General features: G+C 46.7%; 1 protein-coding gene across 3 annotated transcripts in view; it reads right to left on the bottom strand.

Annotated features, from left to right (window-relative positions):
• Positions 1-16,375, bottom strand: part of LOC141060414 (zinc finger BED domain-containing protein 4-like) — a 40,462-nt gene that overhangs the window by 2,388 nt on the left and 21,699 nt on the right. For all 3 annotated transcript variants that reach the window (XM_073556658.1, XM_073556659.1, XM_073556660.1), the window contains one exon: positions 10,962-12,324. In XM_073556658.1, coding sequence (XP_073412759.1) covers positions 10,962-12,259 — 1,298 coding nt within the window. In that variant the 5' untranslated portion in view covers positions 12,260-12,324. The remainder of the gene's footprint in view (positions 1-10,961; positions 12,325-16,375) is intronic.

The raw sequence follows: 16,375 nt of genomic DNA, 5'->3' as shown, positions 1-16,375 counted from the left end.
TTTTTTTTTCAATTTTTTTTTCTATTTCACTTCCCTAAACATAATCCTTTATTTTTTCTAAAAATTTTTCTTCCTTATTTTCCGGCATTCTTTTAGTTTATAAACACCTTTATTCCCAACAGGTAAAATTACAGGTCCTTATTTATCTCACCTAAAAAACATTTCTAGAATTCGACCTTTTCTTACTTTTGACTCCGCAAAAACTCTTACTGTTTCTCTTATTCATTTTCGTCTTGACTATTGTAACTCTCTTCTAATCGGTCTCCCTCTTACCAAACTCTCCCCCCTCCAATCTGTCTTGAATGCTGCAGCCAGGATCATATTCCTCGCCAATCGTTACACCGATGCCTCTACCTTGTGCCAGTCATTACACTGGCTACCCATCCACTCCAGAGTCCAGAACAAACTTATTACCCTCACCCACAAAGCCCTTGATGGCTCAGCACCACCCTACATCTCCTCCCTTGTTTCAGTATACCATCCTACCCGTGCCCTCCGTTCTGCTGATGACCTGAGGTGAGCATCCTCAATAATCAGAACCTACCACTCCCCTCTCCAAGACTATACACGTGCTGCGCCAATTCTTTGGAATGCACTTCCCAGGTCAATACGATTAGTCCCCAATCCCCACAATTTTAAGCGTGCCCTGAAAACTCATTTATTCAGACTGGCCTATCGCCTCAACACATTAACCTAATCTATCCCTGTGTGGCACAGTCAAAAGTTTTACCATAACCAGGTTCCCTGCATCATGTTCCCACATGCTTTATGCCTCCATTAGCCCTCTGTGTCTGTACTGTTACACACTTAACATTATGGCTGGTCCATACAATGAGGGCAACTGTTACCACCCACCTTTTGTGTCTCCCCTTTTTTCCTTATAGATTGTAAGCTTGCGAGCAGGGCCCTCATTCCTCTTGGTATCTGTTATGATCTATGTGATTATTGTTATGCTGTAATGTCTATTGTCTGTACAAATCCCCTCTGAAATGTAAAGTGCTGCGGAATATGTCGGTGCTATAGAAATAAAATTTATTATTATATTATTATTAATAACGCTCCCTTGGAGCTGTGCCATAGATTGCTCAAAGAGAGGTTACATCCTACTGTGTCTGCACACTGATCAATATCCATTGGGCCAGGAGCAGGCAACTAGTGAACATTTCTTATTGTTCAACCTAACAAGGTCACAAAATTAATGCAGCATCCCCAGGATAATACCGGAGGCAGCACAATTGCAAAATACTGATGAGAACCATTCACACAGACTACTCATGGAGGGGGCTGGCTAGTAATATAAATGATAGCGCTGTTTACAGACATCTGTGGTGCACAAAGTCTGGCTAACAGCTTTGTCACGACTCACGACCATGCTTAGTGCACAAACCTTCTCCATATACGTTTATAATACTACAGTACCAACACCTCCATGAATTGTTGTTGTGCAACTGGTTGTTTCATCAGTATTTTGCAGCTGTTCGACCCCAGCCTTTATCATGGGGGGTGATGTGACCTGGGGTTGACAAATACAACAGTCTATATTCTTTGTTTTGTAGAATGTATTAAGGCCTACAAATAAGAAGTCAAAAGATCAAACAATTGTTTTGTAAAGTTGTTAACTGTTACACATTTGTTTGTCACTCCAGCCCGTGTATAATGGGAGTGCAGTGGGAAGGAGAAGGTGTTGCCAGTCTAACACATAAAATGGTTTCTAAAAGCCATCTAGTTGGAATGAAATTAGTGTCTATTGCACCAATATTATTAAGAAGTGTGTCTTCGTGTTGGTGAAACATTTGCTACGAGACTTGTGAATCCTCACAGCAGGCAGTGTGCGTGCTCTCGGGATTCTCTGGCGGCGGCATATGACCACAAGTGTGCGATTTACATACATGCGGTCACATACTGACTAGACGTGTGCTGCCTCACTCAATACAAGAGAATTGAGCAAGGCCGGACACGTCTAATTGGAATGTGGCTGGAAGTATTCAAATTGCACACTTGGGGTCACATGTCCACCCACTCCCAGCACTAGAGAATTGACAGCATGCACAATGCACGTTGTGAGTATTCACAAGTCTGCAGTCTCAGAATGACAGCAGATATAAGAACCAAGCCTGGACAACCCCTTTAACCTATAATTTGCAATGAATATACAGGGTGGGCCATTTATACGGATACACCTAAATAAAATGTGAATGGTTGGTGATATCAACTTCCTGTTTGTGGCACATTAGAATATGGGAGGGGGAAAACTTTTCAAGATTTTATTTAGGCGTATTCATATACAGTGTGTCCGTAAAGTCATGGTGCACTTTTGACCAGTCACAGGAAAGCAACAAAAGACAATAGAAATGTGAAATCTGCTCCAAATAAAAGGAAAACCCTCCCAGTTTTCAGAATTGGTGAGAAAAGTGCTACGTGAATATCGGCGTCTTTACAACCAAGCGCCACCACATAGGAATAACATTACTCGGTGGGTTAAGCAGTTGAAGGAATCCGGCAGTTTGGAGAAACCCCGTTCTGGTAGGCCATCAGTCAGTGACGAGTCTGTAGAGGCTATACGGGATAGCGACCTAAGGAGCCCTAAAAAATTTGTGCGTGCGTGTGCTCGACAATTACACCTAAGGCTACAGTTCTCATAAGGTGTTAAAGAAACGTCTCTGTTTTACGGGGTACAAATTGCGGCTGTTGCCCGCTATCAAACCGGCGGATAGACCCAAACGATGCACGTTTGTTGCAGATATGCTTCATGAGATCGACAATGATGCAAGATTTTTGCAGAAGATTGTGTTTAGCGATGAGGCGACCTTCCATATCTGTGGACATGTTCATCGCCATAACGTCCGAATATGGGCTGCTGAACACCCTCATGCCTACGTTGAGTACGAACGTAACACCCCTATAGTGAACGTGTTGTAAGGTAGCGCTGTCATTCAAGGTTGGAGACACTCGCTTGGCAGCCAAATAATCACGTCCGGCACAGGTTTTCCATAAAACACTAACAATCCAGGCGGTTTATTCTGGCATCATAAACCCACAGCAGTAACATAAAGTTCATATAAACAGCATAGCGTCCATGACAGAGCTTCACTCTGTTTATCCTGTAGTCATACAGGTTGTGCAATGTCCAGCACACAGGCTCTCGAGCCTCACATTTATATCCCCTGTCAGGGTTACCTCATGGCTGCTTCAGCTCACTGCAGGCGTTCATTCCCTCCCCTGGGGACTGTCAGATGCTTGCAGCCATTAGTCACAGCATTCACGTGCTATCAGGCAGGAAGCCCCATCTCCCAGCGGGACCTTCCACAATGGACCAACCGGGTCCAAGCATTCACTCATGTGACCTACCCTGGCCACCTTATATGGTCTGTAGCCACGCCCACCGGATCACATGGCTATGACCTCATCACAGGTTCTACAAGCACACTCACATAATCTTTACTATAGGCGTTTTTAAACACACCCCTGGGTGGATTTGTAGGTAGCTTCTCCCTAACATATTGGCACGAAAGATCAGCTCTGCTGATCAGCACATAATCAAGCCTTCATCTCAAGGCCACCTACCTTGAGATACATTACGATCATTCAGCATCCTATGTTATGATGAGTCACCGAAGGAGGAAAAAACAAAATACCAGCTAAGTCCAGAAAAACCAGAGAGGTTGGCAGCTATCGGATTGCAGAACCCTGAACCTATCCACAACAACTAGCAGTAGCCGTGGGGGGTTCCTACGGTGTCCTAGACCCCTCGATCACAGCCGGAGAGCTACATAGCCTAAAGACAGAAAGGGGAAAAACTAAACTGCCCCAGAGCAGACCCCAAAGCAATAGGCAGCCCCCAACATATAATGACGGTGAAGCAAGATGAAAACACTAACACAGATAGAAAGATAGGTTGAGCAAATGATGGGGCCCAAGCTAACTACATAGGACAGGATATGAAAGCTGCTGTCTGCCATCCGCAAAAACCCTATCAAAATGAGCCAACCGACTGATAGGAAAAACAGGCCCTGAAGTCGCTAGGCTTCAAAAGACTATATCAGCACTCAGGTATATTCTGAAGACAGAGCAAAAGATCAACAGATCAGAGACAAAAATGGAATTCAGCTCACCCCCGGCCAGGGATGGCAGAACTCCCAGAAAACAAGGCAAAACAAAAACAAAACTGAAGAGTACAAAGCAGAGCAGAAAAACTTAACTTTGAGACGCAGAAATCAGACTGGTCTCCAAGAATCCAGCAGGAAAATCACCAGCCAGGAAGAAGGGCGTCGGCAGCCTTATATCCAGTCCTCAATTCCAGCCACCCAGTCATCATCTAGCTGCCCAGGTGTTTGGTAATCAGTCTCACTACCTTCCTTCACTAGAGGAGGGAGTTCATCAGACCTCAATGGTGAAGGGAAAAATGAACTCACAACAGTACCTTCCCCTTGAGGAGGGCTCACCGAACCCTCATCCATGCCACCAGGGCGATCCGGGTGAGCCCGATGAAAGGCACGCACCAATCTTTCAGCATGAATATCAGAGGCAGAGACCCAGGAATTATCCTCCTGACCATAACCCTTCCACTTAACCAAATACTGGAGTCTCCGTCTAGCTAGACGGGAATCCAGTATCTTTTCTACCTCATATTCCATGTTACCTTCAACCAATATAGGGTCAGGAGGTGCCACCACAGGAACTACTGGTTCAACAAACCTCTTCAACAAGGACTTATGAAACACATTATGAATTTTAAATGTGACAGGAAGAGCCAACCGAAAAGAGACGGGATTAATAATCTCCAAAATCTTGTAAGTTCCAATAAATCTAGGCTTAAACTTAGGAGAAGCCACCTTCATAGCGATATTTTTTGATGACAACCAAACCATATCGCCCACCTTAAACTGGGGACCAACGGTCCTACGCCAGTTGGAAAACCGCTGGGCCTTTTCCTGGGAGACAACTTATCCACTACTTGGTCCCAGATCTGGTGCATTCTCTCCATCACAGTGTCAACACCTGGGCAGGCAGAAGGCTCCACCTGCCCTGAAGAAAATCGAGGGTGAAAACCAAAGTTACAAAAAAAAGGTGACATCAAAGTGGCAGAACTAGCTCTATTATTTAAAGCAAATTCGGCCAAGGGCAAAAATGAAACCCAATCATCCTGATCAGCAGAAATAAAACATCTCAAATACGACTCCAAGGTCTGGTTTGTTCTCTCCGTCTGCCCATTGGTCTGAGGGTGAAACGCAGAGGAGAAGGACAACTGAATTCCCAGCTTGGAACAGAAAGTCCTCCAAAATCTAGACACAAACTGAACTCCTCTGTCAGATACAATGTTCTCAGGAATCCCGTGCAAGCGAACCACCTGTTGCAAAAACAAGGGCACCAACTCAGAGGAAGATGGCAACTTAGGGAGTGGTACAACATGGACCATCTTAGAGAATCTATCACAAATCACCCAAATAACAGTCATTCTCTGAGAGACAGGCATATCAGGGATAAAATCCATTGAAATATGGGTCCATGGCCTCCTGGGCACCGGCAAAGGCATCAACTAGCCACTAGAGCGAGAACAAGGTTTAGACCGGGAGCAAGTCCCACAGGACTGCACAAAATTCCTGACATCACGAGACAAGGCGGGCCACCAAAAAGACCCGACTCACCAGATCTCTAGTACCAAAAATACCTGGATGACCAGCCAATGCAGAGCAATGAACTTCAGACATCACTCTCTTCCTCCACTGGTCAGGAACATACAACTTTCCACTGGGACAACGCTCAGGTTTGTCCTCCTGAAACTCTTCCAGAGCACGTCTCAAATCGGGCGAGATGGCAGAAAGAACTACCCCCTCGCCTAAGATGGTAGCAGGCTTAGTCACAACAGGAGAATCAGCAAGGAAACTCCTAGAGAGGGCGTCTGCCTTGACATTCTTAGTGCCTGGAAGAAAAGAGACCACAAAATCAAAACGTGTGAAAAACAAGGCCCACCTGGCCTGTCTAGGATTCAAGCGCTTGGCCGACTCCAGGTTAATCAAATTCTTGTGGTCAGTAAGGACCACGACTTGGTGTTTGGCTCCCTCCAACCAATGTCTCCACTCCTCAAATGCCCATTTCATGGCCAACAGTTCCCGATTCCCCACATCATAGTTACGTTCGGATGGGGAGAACTTTCGGGAAAAGAAAGCACGAGGATTCATTTTAGATGTCACAGGATCTTTTTGGGACAACACCGCTCCTGCACCAATCTCAGAAGCGTCCACCTCCACCTGAAACGGGAGTGACACATCAGGTTGCCGCAAAACCGGAGCAGAAGTGAATCTTCGCTTCAGCTCCTGAAAGGAAGAAACAGCCTCCGGAGACCAATTCAGCACATCAGCACCCTTCCTAGTCAAATCCGTCAATGGCTTGGCAATACCAGAAAAATTAGCTATAAATTTCCGATAAAAATTAGCAAAACCCAAAAACTTTTGGAGGGCCTTCAAAGAAGTGGGCTGAACCCAATCATAAATGGCCTGTACCTTGGCCGGGTCCATTTCAATAGTTGACGGAGACAAAATAAATCCCAAAAATGAAACCCTCTGTACCCCAAAAAGGCATTTCGATCCCTTGACATACAGGGTATTCTCCCTCAAAATCCGGAACACAGTCCGAACATGTTCCACATGAGAGTCCCAATTCTTGGAGAAGATCAAAATATCATCCAGATAGATAATCAAAAATTTATCCACCAAGTCTCAGAATATATCGTTCATTAAGCACTGGAAGACAGAAGGGGCATTAGTGAGCCCAAAAGGCATCACCAGGTACTCAAAATGTCCCTCCGGAGTATTAAACGCCGTCTTCCATTCATCCCCATGCTTAATGCGAATAAGATTATACGCCCCCCTGAGGTCAAGCTTGGTAAACCAGCAAGCACCTTTAACTCTGGAGAATAGATCGGAAATCAGGGGTAACGGATACTGATATTTAATAGTAATTTTGTTGAGGGCACGATAGTCAATACAAGGCCTTAATGAACCATCCTTTTTAGCCACAAAAAAAAACCAGCACCTAAGGGTGAAGAGGATGGTCTAATATGACCCTTCTCCAATGCCTCCTTAATATAGGATCGCATAGCCTCGTGCTCGGGTACAGATAAATTGAAAAGCCGACCCTTGGGGAATTTACACCCCGCGTTCAGCTCAATTGCACAGTCATAACTCCTATGAGGAGGCAAAGACGCAGACTCATTCTCACTAAATACATCATGAAAGTCAGCCAAATAGTCAGGAACATCATGCGACTGGGGAGAGGTGGAGAAAACAGGAGCATCACTAAGGGCACACCGACAACCTCAACTCACCACAGACAAAGATTTCCAATCCAGAACTGGATTTTGGATTTGCAACCAGGGAAACCCCAGAACAATGGTATCATGCAAATTATGCAACACCAAAAATCTGCAATTTTCTTGATGGTCTGGGGAGACCCGCATTACCACCTGGGTCCAAAACTGAGGTTTATTCTTCGCCAAAGGAGTAGCATCAATACCCCTCAAAGGGATAGGCGTCCGCAGAGGTGTCATAGGAAATCCACAACGTTTAGCAAAATCCAAGTCCATCAGGTTCAGAGCTGCTCCTGAATCCACAAAAGCCTTGGCGGAAAATGTGGACAGGGAGCAGATCAGAGTAATTGCCATAAGAAACTTAGGTTGAACACCACCCACAGAAAATGTGTGTACACAACGTTTCTCTCGTTTAGGGCAGACAGAAATAATATGCGAGGCATCTCCACAAAAAAAACACAGCTTATTACGCCTTCTGAACTGACGTTGCACCCTAGACAAAACTCTATCACATTGCATAGGTTCAGACATTTGTTCAACAGGTGGCAACATCTCTCGTGTAGTTTTGCGTTCACGTAAACGCCGATCCACCTGAATGGCTAATGACATAGAATCGTCAAGACCAGAGGGAACAGGAAATCCCACCATAGTATCTTTTACAGTTTCTGACAAACCCTTCCGAAAGAGGGCTGCCAAGGCACCATCATTCCAGGTAGTAAGGACCGCCCACTTTTGGAATTTTTGACAGTACAACTCTGCCAAATCCCGACCCTGGCTTAATGCCAACAGGGTCTTTTCAGCCTGATCAATAGCATTAGGTTCATCATACAACAACCCCAAGGCTTGAAAAAATGCGTTCACATTACTCAGAATAGGATCATCAGGTTACAAAGAAAACGCCCAATCCTGGTGATCGCCGCGCAGCAAAGAGATGACAATTTTAACCTGCTGCACGGAGTTCCCCGGCGAGTTAGGCTTCAAGGCAAAAAATAATTTACAATTATTCTTGAAATTCAAGAATTTAGACCAATCCCCAAAAAACACATCTGGAGTAGGAATCTTTGGTTCAGCAGCATGTGAATGAGCAAGATAGGCGGAAATTCCCCGCACTTCAGCAGCGAGCTGCTCCACACGATCAGACAATTGCTTCATCTCCATTGAGAGAAAAATTCCCCCTACAGCCTCAGAGATATAGAGGAAAAAATATGCACACAAAAAAAAAATTCAGACACTTTTTCCTCTTTTTTTTTTTTTTTTTTTTTTACAAATCTCTCCTGCTATGGAGTACCCTAGGATCTGCGGTATGGCTGGTGATTCTGTTATGATGAGTCACCACTGGAGGAAAAAACAAAATACCAGCTAAGTCCAGAAAAACCAGAGAGGTTGGCAGCTATCGGATTGCAGACCCCTGAACCTATCCACAACAACTAGCAGTAGCCGTGGGGGGTTCCTACGGTGCCCTAGACCCCTCGATCACAGCAGGGGAGCTACATAGCCTAAAGACAGAAAGGGGAAAAACTAAACTGCCCCAGAGCAGACCCCAAAGCAATAGGCAGCCCCCAACATATAATGACGGTGAAGCAAGATGAAAACACTAACACAGATAGAAAGATAGGTTGATGTTATGATTGAGTCACCGTAGGAGGCAAAAACAGAAATGCTAGCTAAGTCCAGAAAACCAGAGAAGTTGGCAGCTATCGGATTGCAGACCCCTGAACCTATCAACACAACTAGCAGTAGCCGTGGGGGGTTCCTACGATGCCCTAGACCCCTCGATCACAGCCGGAGAATTAAATAGGCCTAAAGAAAGAAAGGGGAAATCTAAACTGCCCCAGAGCAGACCCCAAAGCAATAGGCAGCCCCCAACATATAATGACGGTGAAGCAAGATGAAAATACTAACACAGACAGAAAGATAGACTGAGCAAAGACGGGGCCCAAGCTAACTAGATAGAAAAGGACAGGAAGGCTGCTGTCTGCAATCCGTGAAATACCCTATGAAAATAAGAGCCAACAGACTGACAGAGAAAAAGGCCCTGAAGACGCTAGGCTTCAAAAAAGCTATGTCAGTACTCAGGAATATTCTGAAGACAGAGCTACAGGCAAAAGGAGATTCAGCTCACCCCAGCAGGGAATCGCAGAATACAAAAAAGCAAGGAAAACAAAAAACAAAACAAAAATGCTAACAGGCAAAACAGAAAACTTAGCTTTAGAGGAGCAGGAATCAGACTGGTGTCCTAGAAGTCCACAGAGAAATCACCCGCAGGGCAGAAGGGCGTCGGCAGCCTTATATCCAGTCTGTGACTCCACTCAGCCAGTCATCCTCAATAGGCTCAGGTGCCTGATAATCAGGCTCATTACCTTCCTTTACCAGAATAGGGAGTTCACCAGACCTCAGTGACGAAGGGGAAAATGAACTCACAACAGGTTGAGCAAATGATGGGGCCCAAGCTAACTACATAGGACAGGATAGGAAAGCTGCTGTCTGCCATCTGCAAAAACCCTATCAAAATGAGCCAACCGACTGATAGGAAAAACAGGCCCTGAAGTCGCTAGGCTTCAAAAGACTATATCAGCACTCAGGTATATTCTGAAGACAGAGCAAAAGATCAACAGATCAGAGACAAAAATGGAATTTAGCTCACCCCCGGCCGGGGATGGCAGAACTCCCAAAAAACAAGGCAAAATAAAAACAAAATTGAAGAGTACAAAGCAGAGCAGAAAAACTTAGCTTTGAGATGCAGGAATCAGACTGGTCTCCAAGAATCCAGCAGGAAAATCACCAGCCAGGAAGAAGGGCGTCGGCAGCCTTATATCCAGTCCTCAATTCCACCCACCCAGTTATCATCTAGCTGCCCAGGTGTTTGGTAATCAGTCTCACTACCTTCCTTCATCAGAGGGAGTTCCTCAGACCTCAATGATGAAGGGAAAAATGAACTCACAACAATCCTACTCCTATCAGGACACTGGAAATGCTTATACGCCTGTCCTGGGACACCCACACAGTGCCCCCTAGTGGACACAGTGGTCACTACACCACAGTGTGGTGTGGCCTGATGCATGATAAGGTGATAGGACCTTTTTTTGTGGAGCGGTCTGTGACGGCAAACACGTATCTTGACATGTTGGAATTGTATGCAGTGCCACAATTTCCAGAAGTTGTCATTTTTCAACTGGACGGCGCTCCTCCACACTACGCCACCATTGTTCGTGAGTTTCTGGATAGAACATTGCCCCGGCGGTGGATAGGCAGGGGTTCTGTCAAGCCATGGCCACCACGATCCCCGGATCTGTCACCTTTAGACTTTTACTTTTGGGGTTATGTGAAGCAACATGTGTACATTGAATGTTTCAACGACATTAATCACTTAAAACTGAGAATCCCAGACATTATTCACTCTGTTACACCAGAAGTCCTTACCCGTGTGTGGCAAGAACTTCACTATCGTTTGGATGTGTGTAGGGCAACAAATGGAGCCCACATCGAACTGCACTGAAAAGGTATGAGACTGGGAGAGTTTTTTTTTTATCTGGAGCAGATTTCACATTTCTATTGTCTTTTGTTGCTTTCCAGTGACTGGTCAAACGTGCACCATGACTTTACGGACACAATGTAAATGGCCCACCCTGTGAAATTAAATAACGGTCTATTGTACCTTTCTGCGCTGATCTCCACAATGACCTGTTCAAATGGCTCCAACACAGTGCATGTCTCCCGCACTACTTCCCATTCTTCTTGGTTCAGAGTGTCAACAGGTGCACAGACAATGGCCAGGGTTAAAATGACTGCATTTTTCGACTCCAGGACTCGTTTAAGCATGTGGTATGTTGAATTCCATTGCGTCACACAATCTTGTTTCAGCCTCAGCTCGGGCATACCCATCTGTCGTTGTGTAGATTTCAGTTTCTCTGTGGCTATTGTATTTTTATGGAAAAATTCCACTATGGACTTCACTTTGTCCAGAGTGGGCTTAATAACCTTGAGGGCATCTCTCACAATCAGGTTGATAGTGTGTGCAAGACATGAGTGGTGGGTCCAATTTAGAAGTTTAATAGCGTTCGTTATATTGGCTGCGTCGTCACTAACACAGCAAATCACTTTGCCTTCTATGTGCCACTCTTTTACAACTCTTAGTAGTTCTACTGCCAAGTTCTCTGACGTGTGTCTTTCACTGAACTCAAAACAGTCCAGAAGGCAGGACACCTTTTTATAGTTTTCTATGAAATGGCATGTAACAGAAATAAATGCAGTGGTGGTGCTGGACGTCCAGCAGTCGACTGTCAGGCAAACTGCTGTAACTCTTGTAATCCTGTCTTGCAATTTGGCACGTTCTCTGTCATATAGTCTTGGAAGGACTGTCTGGATGATTGTTTTCTTGCTTGGAATATTATACATGGGATTCAGATAATAGGTGTATTTTCTAAATCCCTTGTCCTCCACAATTGAAAATGGTTGGAAATCTCTGGCAATCATTGCAACCAATTCCTCATCAACTGTAGCTTGCATTAAAGGCGTCATGGATTCATGTACCATTAACTGCATTATAGAGCTTTGTGTTGTTGCTACAGGTTGGGGATTAGTTAATTCATGGGGAGTGGCCGATGCTGCAGCTTCCGATGCTGCAGCTTCCGATGCAGCAGCTTCTGATGCAGCAGCTTCCAATGCTGTAGCTTCCGATGGTGCAGCTACCGATGCTATAGCCTCCAATACCTCCATACCTGAGGTAGAGGCACAGACTTCAGGTTCGGCAGCCGGCAAGATAACATGACCACTAGCTTGCCTTTTTTCATCAATCTTCACTGTAGGATGCACAGATCTCATATGTCTGTGAAGATTATTCGTAGACCCTCCTCGGTATGCCAGTTTTTTGTTACATATTTTACATTCTGCTTTTATGGTGCTGAGGATATGAAAATGAATCCAAATACTGCTTCTTTTTCGACTCTCTTTCATTTCTTTATCTTATCGGTAGACTAATTTTCTCTTCTCTCTATTCCAGCAGCCTTTCGTGTGTTCTACTGCAAGAATAAGAATTCCATAGTTATAGCACAGCATTTTATTTTGCTTGTGATTTAAAGAAGTTGAAACAGCTAACATAGAAAAAATTTTAAAAAAATTAAAAAACATGGATTTTTGTGATAAACTCACCGTAAAATCCTTTTCTCCGAGACGCTCATTGGGGGACACAGGTACTGTGGGTGTATGCTACTGCCTCCTAGAGGCTGACACTAAGTGAAAGAAAAAAAAGTTAGCTCCTTCTCCTCAGTATACACCCTCGCCTTGGTTGCAGGCGAAACCAGTTCGGTGCAAAAGCAGTAGGAGATCACAAAAAGACAATATCAACCTTAATGCAGGTGACAACATGTCTAGAAAAAAACCCACCTAGTATTATAAATACATATTAATAAACAAAGTAAACAAAGAGCCAAACCGGCTTTCAGGGTGGGTGCTGTGTCCCCCAATGAGCGTTTCGGAGAAAAGGATTTTACGGTGAGTTTATCACAAAAATCCATGTTTCTCCTTGGCCTCATTGGGGGACACAGGTACTGTGGGACGTCCTAAAGCAGTCCCTGGGTGGCGAGACGACTCACCGATCCAAGCTACATGCACCTCCTGTCTTAGAGGTGCTCCACCGCTGCTTGGAGAATCCTTCTACCCAGACTCTCATCTACCAAAGCCTGGGTATGGATATTGTAGTGCTTCGCGAATGTGTGCAGGCTGGACCAGGTTGCAGCTTTTCAAACCTGTTCCGCCGATGCCTGGTGCCGAAGAGCCCAAGAGGCGCCCACTGCCCGAGTAGAGTGCACTGTGATCCCTGCTGGAACTGGTGTGCCATTGATGCAATAAGACTCCTGAATAGTCAAACGAATCCACCTGGCTATGGTCGATTTTGAGGCAGCGAATCCCTTCCTGCGCCCCTCGGGAAGCACGAACAGCGTGTCTGTCTGACGGAAGGGTGCCGTCCGTGACACGTACCTCCTGAGAGCTCTCACCAGGTCCAACGTATGAAGAGCCTTTTCCACACGGTATACCGATGCTGGACAAAAAGAGGGCAAGACAATATCCTCATTGATGTGGAACGAGGAAACGACCTTTGGTAAAAAAGGAGGAGCTGGTCTGAGAACCACCTTATCCTTGTGGAAGCTGAGAAACGGGGCTCGGCAGGATAGAGCTGCCAGCTCTGAGACCTGCCTGTCGATGTTATTGCCACAAGAAACACTACCTTCCAGGAAAGGTAGGATAAGGAGACATCCTGTAACGGCTCAAATGGAGCTTCCTGCAGAACACTTAGGACCAGGTTAAGGTCCCAGGCGTCCAGGGGCGCCCTATAGGGAGGTACCAAGTGGGAGACTCCCTGAATGAAAGTCTTTACCTGCAGATTGGTTGCAATCCTGCACTGGAACAGGACAGATAAGGCCGATATCAGTCTCCTAAGAGAACTGGGGGTCAAGCCTGAGTCTAGGCCAGACTGGAGAAAAGCCAAGATATTGGGAATAGAAAATCTCAGTAGAGAACAACCATGGTCCCGACACCATGTGAAGAAAACCTTCCAGGTGTGGTGATAAATACGTGCCGAGGCAGGCTTCCGGGTGCTAACCATTGTAGCCACTACCTTGCGGCCGAACCCAGCCTGAATTAGAATCCAAGATTCAACAGCCAAGCCGTCAAACACAGGGCCCCTGAGTTTGGGTGGTAGATCGGGCCCTGGGAAAGTAGATCTGGGCACTCTGGCTGGCGCCAAGGAACGTCGGCGAGTAGCTGTACCAGGTCTGCGTACCATGCTCAACGAGGTCAATCTGGGGCCAGCAGAATTACTGGAACCTCTTCTGCCTTGATCTTCTTGATGACCCTCGGGAGTAGTGGCAGTGGGGGAAATAAGTATGGGAGGCGAAACTGGTTCCATGACAGAACCAGCGAATCCACGGCAATTGCCTGCGGGTCCCGAGACAGAGCGACAAACGCAGGCACCTTAGCGTTCACTCTGGAGGCCATCACGTTCACATCCGGCGTCCCCCATCGTTGGCAAATATGCTGGAAAATCTCGGGGTGTAGTGACCATTCCCCGGATGCGACACCCTGCCGGCTGAGGAAGTCTGCCGCCCAGTTCTCTACGCCCGGGATGTGGACTGCCGATATCGCTGATTTCTCTCGGCCCAATGAAGCACATGCCTTACCTCGCGCATGGCTGCCCTGCTGCGGGCGCCCCCTTATTGATTTATGTAAGCCACAGCCGTGGCGTTGTCTGACTGAATCGGAACGGGCCGGCCTGCTAGAAGGTGATGAAACTGTCGCAGAGCTAGCCGGATTGCCCGTATTTCCAACAAGTTGATCGGGAGGCGTGCCTCCTGCGGCGACCAACGTCCCTGGATCGTGTGGTGGCGAAAAACCGCTCCCCAGCCGAGGACGCTGGCATCGGTTGTGACCACCAGCCAATGGTCTGGGGGAAAGGGCTTGCCCTGGAGAAGCGAGGTACTGGTTGTCCACCACCCTAGTGGCTGTCTGACCCGCGCGGACAACTGGCACCGGCGAATGGGTTTCTGTCACAGACTGACAGGAGGGCGTGCTGCAAGGGACGAAGATGGAGCTGGGCAAACGGAATTGCCTCCATTGCCGCCACCATTTTTCCTAGGATCCTCGTGCAGAACCGAATGGTATGCGGGACTGGTTGACGAAGTTTCCAGACTCTCTGTCGGAGAGCTAGGGCCTTGTCCCGAGGGAGAATTACCAACCCTGGGAAGTGTAGAAGATCATTCCTAAGAAAGAAATCCTCTGGGCTGGAACAGGGGATGACTTTTTCAGATTGACCAACCATCCTAAGTGGAAAAGAGTATCTATCGTGATGCTGACACTCTCCTCGCATGCCCGAAATGAAGGGCCCTTGATCAATAGGTCGTCTAAATAAGGAAAGACGACTATGCCCCGGGAGTGAAGGGTGGCCATAACGACCGCCATGACCTTTGTGAATACCCAGGGAGCGGTGGCCAGCCCGAAGGGCAGTGCTGCGAACAGGAAATGCAGGCCATTGATTGTGAAGCACAGAAACCTTTGGTGCCGGGGAAAAAATGGGGATGTGCAAGTAGGCGTCTTGGATTCTCCCCACCCCATGGCCAATATGACTGAACGGAGAGACTCCATCCGGAAATGCCTGATCCTGATAAACTTGTTCGGGAGCTTTAGGTCCAGAATGGGCCTGATGGCCCCATTTTTTTTGGGCACCGTGAACAGGTTGGAGTAGAACCCCTGAAATTTTTAATTCTCCGGTACAGGAACAATGACTCCATTGTGCTGGAGTAATTTGAAGGCCTTGAGTAAAGCCCTTGCTCGGGCAATCACTTTGGGAGGACAGGAAAGAAAAAAACGTCTTGGGGGTATTTGATGAATTCTATCTTGTACCCCGAGGACACCAGTTCTCTTACCCATGTGTTGTGAGTGACAGAGAGCAGGCGGCCACCTACCCTGCCGGTGTTGCATTGAGATTGCCTCGGGTCATTTGGCTGAAGATCTCTGGGACCTAGGTCCCCTTAATCTGGACTGATGGGTACGCATTCTCCCCAACGGGTTTGTTCTATATGAAACCTGCCAATCCCTGTCCTGGCTGGGACGACCTGAAGCTGTGGGATTAGTTGCTGCAGCCCACCCGGGGTTGCGAAAAGACCGAAACCGTGTCGGAGGTTGGTGACGAAAGAGCTGTTTGACCCTTTGCTGAGGGAGAAAACTGCTCTTTCCGCCCGTAGAGTCAGAGATGAGCCGATCTAATTTCTCTCCGAACAGATGACCGCTCTGATAAGGCAAGGAAGTCAGGGATTTCTTGGAGGTTGAGTCTGCCCGCCGTGTCCTCAACCATAAAGCCCTCCTAATGGAGATCGCATTTGCCGCAGCGAATGCCGCGCAGTTGGCCGCATCCAAAGATGCATTAATTAAGTATTCTCCGGCCAAAGTGATTTGACTTGCGATCTCTGATACCTCTGCTGGTAGGTCCATACCTTGCACGGCCCTGCTCAATGATTCTGACCAAGCCATCATGGCCTTTGCTACCCAAGTTGCCGCAAATGAGGGGGAGAGTGCCGA

The sequence above is a fragment of the Dendrobates tinctorius genome, unplaced genomic scaffold (genome assembly GCF_039654945.1).
Source record: "Dendrobates tinctorius isolate UK_male_01 unplaced genomic scaffold, ASM3965494v1 ptg000237l, whole genome shotgun sequence".
NCBI classification, from domain to species: domain Eukaryota; kingdom Metazoa; phylum Chordata; class Amphibia; order Anura; family Dendrobatidae; genus Dendrobates; species Dendrobates tinctorius.
This window is presented reverse-complemented; position numbering and strand designations above follow the sequence as displayed.